Genomic DNA, 13666 nt, shown 5'->3' on the forward strand with positions numbered 1-13666 from the left:
TTCAAATATATTCTATCCAGGCACCCCAGGACCTATGCCTAGAACTCAGGATATCTTAGGGGTGCCTGGGTGTCTCAGTGGGTTAAGCGCCTACCTTTGGCTCAGGTCATGTCCCCCCTAGTTGTAGGTTCAAGCCCCACTTTGGGCTTCCCACTCAATGAGGAGTCTGCTTGTCCCTCTGCCCCTCACCTTGCTCATGCTCTCTCTCTCTCATAAATAAATAAATAAAATCTTTTTTTTTTTTTTTTTTTAAAGATTTTATTTATTTATTTGACAGAGAGAGATCACAAGCAGGCAGAGAGGCAGGCAGAGAGAGAGGAGGAAGCAGGCTCCCTGCTGAGCAGAGAGCCCGATGCAGGGCTCGATCGCAGGACCCTGGGATCATGACCTGAGCCGAAGGCAGCGGCTTAACCCACTGAGCCACCCAGGCGCCCTTAAAATCTTAATTAAAAAAGTAAGTCAGGATATTTTCGATGACTCTGCTCAACCAATATGATGCAAACAATAGATACTTGGTGAGCATCGACTATGTCAGGGGGTTGCGGGGAGTGAGTAAGACATAGCTGTGACCTCAAAGGTTGCACCTTCTGGGGGAAAGTTCAAGAGGTTGTCTGCTCTGGAGCAGGAGCTAGATGCTGGGCTGAAAAATATGGGAGACTTAGAACGCGGGGCAGGAGCCGAATACTCTTCAGTTTGTCTTTCATGCAGACAGCCTTTAGGGAACTGTTTCCTAGAGAAGAGATGTAAACATAGATAATTTATGTTTATTACTTAAACATCCAAGTAACATCAATGAAGGAAAACAAACGTTGAGAGGGGAAGCTCGAGCCCACGTGGCTTGTAGTTGGCTCATCACCGCGGGGAAGTAGCGCCCCCTTGCGGCCGATGCTGTGCGGTACCTCTGTGGGTCCCAGCCTGGCTCGAGAAGCACCTGCATTTTAGCGCTCCGGACGTTTGGAAACTGGGGTTTCCACATATTCCTCCATCAGTGATACCGGGCTGAGGTGGAGATGGGGTTAGGGGAAGATCCCCGGCAGGATTCGGACAGAAGCAGCCTTACTGTAGGGCACCCCTGTCGGAAATGTTCAGAGCCAAATCAATTTCTTTATTGGGCTCGTCTTCCCATTCCCAGTCACCTTGGTGCTCTTTTTTTTTTTTTTAACCTTTTTTGGTTTCTAAGGTGAAGTTATTTGTAAATCTAAAGGGGAAAAAATGTACTTAGAAATCAAGTCTGAGATTTTGGGTTATTTGCTCAATTTCTGTCCAAAGCAACCTATGGAAATAAACCCCAGCATTTTCGTGGTTAGAAAGAAAGGGTTTTTAAACACTTCGAGTCAACTGGAGAATTGGGGTAGGGCCTTACTTGAACGAATCTGCCCAAGAGCCACATATATGATCAGCAGGCAATGAGTCTGAGTGCGGAGGAGTAGAGGGAAGAAAGAGGGCGGGAAGGCAGCAGCAGCAGGAATGAAGAGCGAAAATAATTCGGGAAAGAAAAGCAGAGCAGGAAAATGCCAACAAGGAGTGGAAACAGTACAGGTAGACAACAGCAGTTAGAGTCTCTCCGGAGCCATACGAACCCACCCACGTGTGTGAGGGCCACGGCGAAAAGAACGCGGCGGAGTCCCTGTTGTTGGCGTGCCTGGCGAGCCGAGCCTTAGTTCCTTATCCACACAGGTCTACGATTTTGATTCGGATTTCCTCAAGCCCGGTTACTTCAGAGATGTCCCATCTCCTAGGATTTCTTCTGCAGAAACTCTAATCCTCAACTGGCTTTGAAATCAGAATGAGGACACTCCAAGATCGTCCTCCAAGACAAGCTGCCAATTTGGGGTACCTCCAAAACAGGGGACTGGACCATTACAGTGCAGGTGACCGAAGTGACTCTTCCCAATTCAATTAGGCAATTAATTTTTAGTTATGACCAACAATATATTGAGCTTGGCTAATGAAATCAGAGATTGAGGCTCTGGTTCTTGCTAAATGGAATTAGGACAAAACTAATTAAAATAGAAGTTTATTAGTTAAAATACATCATCTGTGAAAACATGGAAAACGGAGAACATATTGAAAATACTTCATGGAGAGTGGGGTGCCTGGGTGGCTCAGTCGGTTAAGTGTCCGGCTCGATTTCAGTTCAGGTCATGATCCCAGGGTTCTGAGAGGGAGCCTCACCTTTCCTAGGGCTCTGTGCTGAGCTGAGCTGAGCGTGCAGCCTGCTTAAGACCCTCTCTCCCTCTCCCTCTGCCCACCCGCTCCACTCTCTCTCCCTCTAAAAAAAACCAACCCCCCCCAAACTAAAAAACTGCATAAAGAATGACACACGGGGACGCCTGAGTGGCTCATTTGGTTAAGCGGCTGCCTTCGGCTCAGGTCATGATCCCAGAGTCCTGGGATCGAGTCCCACATTGGGCTCCTTGCTCAGCAGGAAGCCGGCTTCCCCCTCTGCCTCTGCCTGCCACTCTGTCTACCTGTGCTCGCTCTCTATGACCAAAAAAAAAAAAAAAAAAAAAAGGAGTTAGGCATGTTATGAGTGTTGAACTCTAACCTCACAGCTTTAAAAGTCATTGAAAAGCAAGTTAAACTAATGGTGAAGAAATAGCTATGCTCTGTGTGCTGCTGGGTATGTTGTTGTTGTAGTTCCTTTTCGAATCTTCTTCTGACCTCAGCACCTGTCTACTCTCCTCACCTCTCTGAAGGGCTTCTGAGTGGATTTTTCCTCTCAACAGTAGCCCCCATGGATCCAGGGTTGAGATTTCTAGAGGAAACCCCAATCCTCTTCTCTCCTGGAACTGTATTCCCCAAGTTCCAGACTTGAGGGAAAAGTGTGGTATCATCTTAGAGTCAGGCAGGCAGAGTTGGAATTCCTGTTCTGGCCCCTACAAACCATGGGATCTTCTATATGTTCTCCAAGCTTCGGTTTTGAAGATAAAATATACAATGGGTTGGACACATCATAAATACTCAACAAAGGGTAGCTTTTGTATCTTAATCCACATACTCTCACTCAGAATCTTGCTTTGGAAATTAAAAGCCGTGATATGCTGGGGGTACTATGCCTCTGGTCTCCTGTTACTTGTGTTCCATCTGGGTTAGGTTTTGTATTTTTATAAAGCTCATGTAAGGGGCACCTGGGTGGCTCAGAGGGTTAAGCCTCTGCCTTCAGCTCGGGTCATGATCTCAGGGTCCTGGGATTGGGCCCCACATCGGGCTCTCTGCTCAGTGGGGAGCCTGTTTCCCCACTCTCTCTCTGCCTGCCTCTCTGCCCACTTGTGATCTCTGTAAAAAAAGAAAAAAAAATTTAAAAAAAAAAAAAAAAAAGGATTCTATCCTATCATGTTTTAAAAAAAAAGAAAAAAAAAAAACAAAAAAAACAAGCTCATGTAACTCTGGACCACATGGACCCAGGCGGGATTACTGATGTTCAACTGGCATTTTAAGAAATGCTCGAAAATATTTAGAGGATAAAATTATTCTTACCTGTTTAAGTGAAGTTATTACTGATGAACATACTTATTACTAGCGTACTATTACTCTTCTATTATGTTCTTCATGATCCTTGGTAACGCAGTAAATGCTTAAAAAATAACAATTTGTTAATTTGTAACATCTATAGATTAATTGCACATACATGCTACTGAGTTTCCTTAAGACATCAGCACACTTACTATCAAGTATGACTGTTGCCTACATGGTGTGGTCACCTAATTACCAAGAGGGGATGTGTGCCATTTTGCCCCCTTTAAAAATGGCAAGGGCAAAACAAACAAAAATGGCTACAATGAAACAAAAAACCCCCTGAGACTCAAGTAGAAGGGAATGGAAGGGAAAGAACTACTTTTGTGCCCAAAGTGCCCCTTGGGATTTGTATTGGTTTTCTGCAATCACCCTAACCCCCTAAGCAGGTCTGGCAGTGTGGTCAGCACCCCCCGGGCTCAGTCAGCCCAGAGGAATCGGGTGAGCCAGTGGTTTCCAGCCAGCGGTTTCCAGCCAGCATCCACTCCGAAATCAGTCCCTGTGCTGCCCTAATTGTTAAGTATTTTTACTTTCTCCCTGAGTGAAGCGGATACGCTGGCAGATTTAGAAAACACCCATTTGGGGAACTATAAAATACGGAACTCCAGAATATTCTCCAACAACATTGATAGTCATGAAAATGACGTTAAGGATTTTACAAAGAAGTATTGCAATACCACCCCTGTTTTCATTTTCAAGTTTGTAAGGGGTTATGCTGTACCTACTTGACTATTATGTCGCTTAACTCCCAGCCTTCTGAGTTGCCCTTTCAGTTTCTAGAGCTTGAGAGCAAGCATCTAATCAGGGCCAGTGTGGAGACGAGAGGCTGTGGGGTGAGAAAGGGTGTACCGGCCAGGAGCAACGGACCACCGCTGCTAGGCTACCTGGCACATTCTAGTTTTGGTCTTTGGGCAGTGATACTTGGGCGCTCGGCTGGCATCCAGAGGGCTATGGAATCATTCCCAAGGCTCCAGCGGTACCCTGCCTTCATCAATGACTCTCTTCTTTACTCCTCTCCTTTACATGTGAATAAAGGAGATTTCTATTAGAAATCTTCTGTACCAAATTACTTCTTGTCGAAAGTACCATAACCTACTGGGAAAACAGGAAGTCTTCCCCCTTAATTAACCACACATTCATGAGTATTAAAATAAGAGAAAAATAAATTATTCAACACTGACATTTTATTTCCTGAACTTTATCATTTTTACAAAACAAAACAAAAAGCAGGTATCAAAAACAGCAAAGAGGTTATAGAATTTCTCCACCAGTTCTCACATAAGACAGTGATTACAAAACTGGTGTCCAATGTAAATACTAAACACAGGCTGATTTCCCTCTTGGTCATGTGCATTCAGGTGGTTTGTTTTGGAGTTACTGAATGGTAACATTTTATAAGCACCGGTCATTTTTTGAGAACCGATTTGGTTTGTCCAACAAAGTAAACACTTTTTGCTATGTGGCATTTTCCTTTTTTAAAAACCGCTGAGCTACAATACAGACTGTCTATGTGTCTGGATCTGAACCAAATCTTTTAAGATCCTCATTACCCTGAAGAACACTGAAGACATTTATAGGGCGTATTAAACACTAGTTAAATACCTTGTAATGTCTAAGGCAGCGATTATATTTCTAAAGAAAAGAGCGTTTCATTCAGAGGCTGCCCAGAGTTTGAACTTCATCATTGTTTCCACGTCTTTTCTCATTTGGAGTAGTTTCCCCACATTGGGTCGTATTATTAGAACAAAGTTTTATGCTCGTGCCGAACTGGCTCTGGCATTTCCTAGATACATTTTTGTAGAGCAAGACTCCTTGCTCTGGACCCTGGAGACCACAAAGAAATCGAGAGGCCATGATTATCGGATGCAGAGAGGAAGAAGCGTCCATAAGCTCCCGTGATCTGGCGGTAAGCAGAAACAAAGCTGCAACTTGGAGCGCTGTTCACCCACCACTCATTCCAGAAACACATTTTGCTTAAATAAGGGAATTCTGGTCCAGTTTTACAATGTTAACAGCTGCCAGTTTCTCAACTGTATTTTTTATAAAGATCATTTCCTGGCTAGCAGTGAGTTAGGAAACTGGCCTCAAATTCTCATCAAATTTCTCACTATTAGTCAAAAACAAAACAAAACACCTTAAAAAAAAATGCAAAACAAAACCAAACCCCACCAAGCCAATAGGGGTTAAAATTGCACAATTAAACTTGAAGGCAAATTGTACTATATACAGACAGGTATACACTGAAATCGTTTTTCAGAGCATGGAATACTCCTGTTCATAAACATTTCCTCTGTATTATCCCAATTTTCATGAAAGGAAAACGGATATGTGATTTTCTTCTTTGCAGAGATGAAAAAAGGAAGCAAGAAGGCAAAGCTGAGAGAAACAGATGCCGCCTAAAGGGCAGCGGTGGCATTTGGTTGTTTTGGTCTTTGTACCAGCGACTCCCACACCCACAGGCTATCCAGTTCCTGCCGACTACACGGTTTTCCTTGCAGTCAGGACTCGAACAATGGATCCGACTCCTCCAGCAGCAAGTGCCTAAGAAGAAACCAAAATGTAAATGCTGATGGAATCAGAAAGGGTCAATTCTCATACCAAGTAAAACATTTTTCTTAAAGAAGGAATGTGTCCAGCTATCGGCTTTGGATCCATTAATTTTCACACGCATTTCTTGCACACCCATCGTGCGCCAGGCACTGTTCTCAGCACACAGAGACCCACACCACCTTCGGAGTCCCTGCCTCGCGCACCCACATGCCAGTGAGACAGTAGCTGATATTCTACTCTGTTGTTTTCGCGTTAACAGGATGTTCTTACAGCATGTGCTTGCCTAAAACAAGTGCTCACATATAAACTAGGACTTGCATATTGCTCTCTTAGCTCTGTCAGGAAGAAATTCAAACTGGGATCAACTGCCCTAAGTTCCATTTAGATTAGCCAGTCTGTCAGATTCTTTTTATTCCCCCAAGCTAAGAATGTATAATTCAATAGCTAAGAACTTGGCAACTTTAAAATTTTGACTTTACCTTCAAAAACTGCAAGTCCTGAGTATCAGGAATTGAAAGCTCTGGCTTACTTCCTGAATACTTCTGTGTACTGGGTACCGTGTTGGATGCTAGGGACAGAGCATCTTCTGGTCTACCAGGAAGGGACAGATATATAAGGAGATCATGCTAGTATAATGTATGCAGTGACAGAGCCGTGCCCTCAGTGAGGAGGCACTCAGGCACAGAGAAAATCCTGAGCAAAGGTCGAGGAGTGTGAAACAGTACGGTGTATTCTGGGAAAGCACACGATTCCGCTGTTCGCTGCCGGAGCACGGGGGGAAGGACAGCACAGCAGAGGAGCGGCTAGACTTGGGAACTTGGGCTTCATCCTGCAGGTGGCTGACAGGGTAGATCTGGTTTGGAGAGAGGGCATTCTGGCAACCGGGTGGAGACAGATTCGAGGGAGGCAGAACTGGTAGCTGGAGGCCCGGATAGGAAGTTACAGCAACAGACGGAGAGAGGCTGCAAAGAGCTGCATTAGAGAGGTATCTGAGTGCACGGCTGGAGAATTACTTAGCGGACAGAATGGCAAAGCTGGTGACTGGTGTTAGGAAGGAGTCAAGGCTTAACGTGGGCCTCAGTTTCTCCATCCACCAAAACAGGTATGACAACAAGCTTTCTCTCCTAGTATTTTTATGAGGATTAATGGAGTTAATATTTGGAAAGTGCTTGGGAGAGTGCTTGGAATACAGTAAGTGCTCCATCAGTGGCTGCTATGGTCCTGACACTGGACAGGAACCACGTGGCTTAGGTTTTTAAGTGGGCTCTTCACCTCTAAATTGAGGATGACAAAGATGTTTATATACCTTGTAGGGTCATTATAAGGCTTAAATGAAACATCAACTAATGGTACAGTGACTGGCGAATGGGAAGTGTTCCTGAACAGGATGACCATATACATTACTCTCCAACTGGTACACTGGAGACTGAAAGGGAACTAGTCATAATTATGTTGGGAGAACAGGCATAAACTGGGGCCATCTTGGGAAAACGGGGAGGTCTGGTTACCCCATCCATAAAAGTTAGTCTCTTTATCTGGCCACGGTTGAGCCATCAAGTGACTTGACAGAGACGAGTTTTACTATCTCTTTAGTGTGTGTTTTCCTCACTGAATGTGTTGTAAACGAGAATCTCTTAAAACCAAGGCCAGTAAGCATAAATCTAACCTTTCATTTCCATGCATTTATCTGTAAAAACAAAGACGTACAGCCGAGAAGTCAAAATAATTATTTAGGTGGTAGAAGGTGTGTCATTGTTACTTCCTATTACAAAGGAGCCAGTCATAGTGATTTAGAACCCGTAACTCACCTTCTCGTGCCATTGCAGTAACACAGCACTGCTATTGTCAGAGGGGCTCTCGAAGCCTTTATAAATATACTTCATTAGAAGGTCCACACCATTCTTGTCCAGGGACTGAACTGCCTTTTCAATATCATTTGCTTTAAAAGAGATGAGCACCTTCAAAACAATGCTGCCTGCTCGATCCTGGGGATAAATAAAGAACAGAACATTTATTTTTGATCTATCAATTTATTTATTTATTTTTAATTAATGTCTTTTTAAAAAAGATTTTATTTTATTTATTTGACAGAGAGATAGAATCACAAGTAGGCAGAGCAGCAGGCAGAGAGAGAGGGGGAAGCAGGCTCCCCGCAGAGCAGAGAGCCCAACATGGGGCTCGATCCCAGGACCCCAGGATCATGACCTGAGCCGAAGGCAGAGGCATAACCCTCTGAGCCACCCAGGCGCCCCAGAACAGAACATTTAGATGTGCGTGTGAAGTGGTTGTTCCGGAAAGGCTCCACTGAGGTGACATTAAAACCTGATGGGACATGAAAGAAGCATCCTTGGGTGTATCTGAGAAAACCATTTCAGACAGAGGAAAGAACAAATACTGTTATTGTGTGTCCAGGGTGTTCAGGGACAGCAGAAAGCTCCCTGGGGGCCAGAGCGATATGGCAGAATAGTAGGACAGGAAGTCAGAGAGGCAGCGGGAACAGACCACATAAGCCCCACAGGCCACTGTGAGGATTCTGGCTTTAAGAGAAATGAGAGGATGTTGGAAGGTTTTGAGAAGAACAGTGATATAAACTGATTGGTATTTTAACAGGATCCCTTTGGCTGCCATGCTGAGAATAAGCCGATGCTGGGCTGGTGGGGGCGCAGGGAAAGAGGCAGAGCTGGGAGACCAGTTTGGAAGGGACTGCGATAATATAGGCTGGCTTGGGCGAGCAGTGGAGGGGGACAGACTCTTGACATGTCTGAAGGAGAGCTGAAAGGATTTGCTTACAAACACATATGATAACTTGCCCATTTTATTAAATCTGTATTTAAATTTTACTTCTTGACCTCAAAAAAAACCCTGAGGACAAAGAAAAAAACGAACTGCAATTCTATATTGAACCATCCTTCAATAATAATAAATAAAAATAAGCTTTTAAGAACACCCATTTTAAGTTTCATATCTACAGTCAAGATGTAAGATATAGTGATCTTCATTTTACGATGATTTTTTTTCTTTGATAAAAGGCTGCTCCAAGAGCAAAGTCATTTTTTCACCCATGAAGTAAGCAGAGAACACTTAATTTACCCTTTCAACAATTTCACCTCGCCTATTCAAGAGTGATATCTTTGGCATTCCTAATGATCAGGAGTTTACAGAATGTTTCTACCACCTATCGTTGTCTTCAGTTTAAAGACTATGCAATTACCCAATTTAGAAAAATATTCTTAACCACCACAGCTATAACTTCCCACCCGCAAACTGTGAGAAAAACTCACCCATGTAAAAGCAGAAGGTGGTAAAGCTGAAATTTCAATGACCTCTCTCGTCACTTTCAAAAACCAAAGAAAATGTTTCCTCTCATTGTTGGCGAGGTAATTATTATACATTTACTTAAATTATTACTAGTATTCAGTTAAAGGGATCCTTAGAGTTCCTACAGACAATGGGGTCAGAGCTCTGGGCTTCATCTTAAACAATCAGTAAATAAGTTCTCCAGAATTTCCGGAAAGACCGCTGCTGGGGATGTTAGGTCACGTTTTTCTGAAGGGCAATTTGGCAATACCACTTGTACCAAAAGCCTTAAAAAATGTGCATTCTAAAAACCCAGCAATTCACTTCTAGGAATTCACTCAAAGAAAAAGAGTAACAATATACCCCAAATGTTCATTTCAGTACTGTTTACAACAACAGGTCAATAACCTAAACATATGACAAAAGGAGATTAGTTACATGTAAACTGCAGCCTATCTATATGCAGCCATTAAAAAAGATGCTTTTGAAATAAACTTATTGCCAAGGAAAGATGTTCATATATATATTAAAAAAAAAAAAAGCCAGTTATAAAACTCCATTAAAAAAACAAAAAACAAAAAAACAAAGCAAGACAACTAATACAAAAACTGTAAGCATGTAGCAACACCAAAAAGTAGTAACTAGCTACCTCTGGACAGGGGGATGATGATTACCCTTTTGTCCCCACTTCTCTGAGTTTTCTATAAACATTTAATACTTGCATAATTTAGAAAAATTTCTAAAAAGCAACTACATAGAATCTGTTTATTTTGCAAGAGTTTTGTTTATTCTTCAGGCCTTTGCTCAAATTCAACCCAAGTGCCTCCAATAAACACACAAAAAAGATCTCTCATTCTCATAACTCAGTATTAGATTGCTGTTTTCCACATGTAAATTTTTACCTATCAAACTACAGAGTAAGCTCTTCCACATCAAAGACAATAAATGGTTAAAATATTTGTTGACTTCATGACACTTCAGAGGATTCTGGGAAGAAAGCTTCGGTATCAGCAGAGATCACTGTGGGTCTGGGACTTACCTTCACCGCCTGACTCTTGGTGTTGATAGGAGGATTTTTCAGAGCTGCCTGGAGGGCGGCTGTCATGTTTCCTGTGATGGACGTTAAGGGAATAGCACCAAAGGGCAGCCCTCAGGAAAGCACTGTAAATATCATTGGTTCTGAAGACCTGACTTTATGCATAGAAAGAAAAATTACCACAGTCACTCTGTTGAATATTGGAAAACTCAGCATGTTGGTTTCAAGGATGTCAATCAAATGTAAAATATTGAAGACATAAGAGAAAGTAATAAGGCAAAGACCAGTTCCTGTCTGGCTCTAACTACTAAATGAACACTTTGGTGATAGCCTTTTCTTTTCCAGTAAGACACAGATGCAAACATGATCCGGTTACATTTCTAAAAAATTATACGTATCTCAGAATTATCAGGTCCCAAAATGAAACAGCACATTCTCAACCAAGATGTCTTTTTATGTGATTCTGACTGGAAAAATAAAGACCAAACGTTTGCTAGAATTATATTCTATATGAATTGAAATGCGGGTAGAAAATGCTGGTGATTATTACAGCACTCTAAATGAGATACCTCAGCAATCTCTCAATATAAATGAAAAGAGGCACTACAAAAGATCTAGTAATTCAAGGACCTTTAGGTAGTAGCTTAATTTTTCTGTTTTGTGTTATTTTCTCTTATATTTCATAAAGGTTACTGAAACCGTTTTAGGTCATACCTATTAAATTTAGTCTTTGAAAGCACCAGTGAGTTAGCAAGTATGAGACACGGAAGGCCAATCAGACTGTCAGAATATACAGTCATTCCCCTAAAAGGAAAACCACAGAGTTCACTTGTTCCTCCATCCGTAGTGCCTGGCCCAGAGCTTGTCTCTTCTGGTTGCAACAGGAGAAGAAGAGACAGTATCTTTTTATTTTACCATAGTGATTAAAAAGCAGTTCCATTATATGGACACAGCGGTACCAGTTAAAGACTCCTCACCCATCCACCTAAAGTTAGTTCACAAAACATCATTTATCCACCACAAAGAGTGTTTTCAGACAGAGTCATGTTCACTGCTTATGTCTGGGAGAAAGAAAAAAAAGTTTCACCAAAAAAAGCCCCCAAACCAAAAAACCCCTATGGGTGGTGGTAAGCTGTTATTTTCAAGGGTTAACGGAACTTCTAGAAAAGCATGTCTGTTGCAGACTGGCTCATTGTTAAGACCTAAAGCATCTAAGTATTTAAGTAATGCAAAATAGCAACATCTGACTATGAAAGCTGTGGGAATCAAAGAAACATCTGCATGTTGATAAATGTTTAGTGCTGTATTTTAGGTGCCTTTAAGACTAGATACAGTTACAACCAATATTTTCACTCATATTTCTCCATTATACTTTAATAGGACATTGATGAGGAAAGGGTTTAGAGTCTTCCCTATCTTATAATACATTCAAGAATAATTAGAAATGAGTGAATTCAGTAATTGAGATTCTCTAAAATTACAGCATTAGTTGTTGCAACATTTACATTTTTCTAAAAAAGATGTGATGCAAATGCTCAAATTTATGAATATTCAAATATGCAAAAACAAAACCCAGGAACTGACAGCCACATTTTAACTGAAATGGAAACGATTTCAGGGTTACAAAAATGATCCTGCTTTGTACAAATGACTCATCGTCTATTTTATTCACTGGGATTTATTTTAAATATTTCCAGGGATTCTCCATATGCAATCCCTCTTCCCATTGTCCCTCGCTTAGCAGGTAAAAACCTCCAACCTTCCTTCTCGGGAGTTGGTTGTTTCGTACTTTTTCCCTTTCTCCCGGTTAACAAATTCTGTACCTGGCAACCTTTATCTTGCCAAATTCCTTTCTCTTTACATAATAATGCTTTTTAAAAACGCCCAGGGGCTAAAAGGACCGAGGGCCTCAATTCTGCAAACCGCCCCATCCCTCCCAGCAAGGAATAAACTCTCCCAACGCTGCCAAAACCAAACCACCACAACAGAAGCAGCAGCCTGCTACTTCCCAAACACAAATTTCTGGAGCCGATGTGACTCCGGCCAGCACCGTCCTGGGGAGGACAACGTGAGCGCCCCCCGAGAGCCAGACGGCAGCACCAGACGCCTCCCCCTGCGCCGCGAGGGCGCGGCCGGCCCCGCCAGTTCCCGGAGGCAGGAACTCCGGCCGCAACCTGAGGAATCGGGGCGGGAAAGGCGCGCCGGGAAGGGCAAGTTTCCGAGGCGGGTCCCTGGGGTCTCGGGGCGACTCGGGTAGGAATGGGAGTGTCCCCTGCCCTCTCAGAGCGGAGGACCCCAGAGAGACAGATTTAAGTCATGGGCCGCTGCGGGCAGCTCCGCGCCGCTGGCCCGGGGGCTGCGGGGTCCCGGGAGAGGGGCGGGGCGGGACGGGGAAGGGAGGCCGGCAGACGCAAGGATATTGCCGCAGGCAGGAGTCCACCTCGCCTTCGTCGGGCCCGGCCTGCCCATCGCCCCCGTCTTCCTCGTCCACGAACTTGTTCTCGTCGTACTCATCCACGTCCACCTTCCGGAACCGGGCCGACGACACCGTGTTCTTCGACATCCCCGATCCGGACCGGCGGCAAAAGCCTCCTCTGGGTTGCTGCCTCTACCTCGGTAAGCGAAGCCCACCAGGAACCCGCAGCCTGGCGCCTTGACTTCCCTCTTCCGCTCTGGGGCGTCGCCGGCAGTCGGGGCTCGGGCGCTTCTGGGCCTGCGCGCTGGCGGCGCTCCTTCCTCCTCAGCTTCATGCTCTTCTCTAGCCTCCTACACCGCCCCCGCTCTTCCCCGGGGAGCGCGCGCGAGGGAGGGAGCGCGCCGAACGCAGGGCGCAGGCGCGGGCTCTCTGCAGGGAAGGGGCGGGGCTGGGCGAAGGAGGCGGGGGCGGAGGGGGCGGGGCCGGGGGAGGGCCGAAAGTGGGGCCGCGGGCAGAGGGAAGAGGCAATTGGTCGTCCGATGCCGTCATGTGATCCTCAGAGGGTTTCCATAGCAACGCTTCTCTGCGGTCCAGTCGGGGCTGGGGGTGTGGGGGGGTCCTTAGGTTGGTGGCTATGGGCACTGGGGGCGGGTGGCTTTTGCTGCCGCCGCCGCTGCCGGCGACCTGTCATCTGGGTCCTGCGTGAGGTCCGGCTGGCCCGGACTTGCCTGTGAGGTGGGATGGACTGGTTGCCGGACCGAGTCCCCTGCAGTTGGCAGGAGTATGGGGCGGAGTGATGCGCGCCCGGGCGCCCAGCGTCGTTTTAGTTGTCAGAGACATCACTTCGGACC

At 44.7% G+C, this 13666-nt stretch overlaps 1 protein-coding gene across 2 annotated transcripts; it reads right to left on the reverse strand.

Annotated features, from left to right (window-relative positions):
- Window positions 1-4682: 4682 nt before the first annotated feature.
- Window positions 4683-13158, reverse strand: LOC111150789 (actin related protein 2/3 complex subunit 5). 2 transcript variants are annotated; one of them, XM_022508386.1, is made up of 4 exons: window positions 12820-13158; window positions 10403-10475; window positions 7875-8051; window positions 4683-6057 (listed from the first exon to the last, which is right to left on the reverse strand). In XM_022508386.1, the coding sequence occupies exons 1-4, from the start codon at window positions 12960-12962 to the stop codon at window positions 5995-5997; spliced, it is 456 nt and encodes a 151-aa protein (XP_022364094.1). In that variant the 5' UTR covers window positions 12963-13158; the 3' UTR covers window positions 4683-5994. The 2 variants fall into 2 exon arrangements, with proteins under 2 accessions (XP_022364094.1, XP_022364095.1); XM_022508387.1 differs by having other exon boundaries at window positions 10403-10484; window positions 12820-13092.
- Window positions 13159-13666: the final 508 nt, after the last annotated feature.

The sequence above is a fragment of the Enhydra lutris genome, unplaced genomic scaffold (genome assembly GCF_002288905.1).
Source record: "Enhydra lutris kenyoni isolate GAN:26980312 unplaced genomic scaffold, ASM228890v2 scaffoldscaffold24, whole genome shotgun sequence".
NCBI classification, from domain to species: domain Eukaryota; kingdom Metazoa; phylum Chordata; class Mammalia; order Carnivora; family Mustelidae; genus Enhydra; species Enhydra lutris.

What these genes read in the sequence shown, in the direction of transcription:
- LOC111150789 (XM_022508387.1), bottom strand. Translation starts at nt 12,962, where the DNA reads ATGTCGAAGAACACGGTGTCGTCGGCCCGGTTCCGGAAGGTGGACGTG. An exon ending in GTGGACTCCTGCCTGCGGCA is followed by an intron (nt 10,485 to 12,819) that starts ATATCCTTGCGT and finishes TATTCCCTTAAC; the next exon opens with GTCCATCACAGGAAACATGA. An exon ending in CCAAGAGTCAGGCGGTGAAG is followed by an intron (nt 8,052 to 10,402) that starts GTAAGTCCCAGA and finishes ATTTATCCCCAG; the next exon opens with GATCGAGCAGGCAGCATTGT.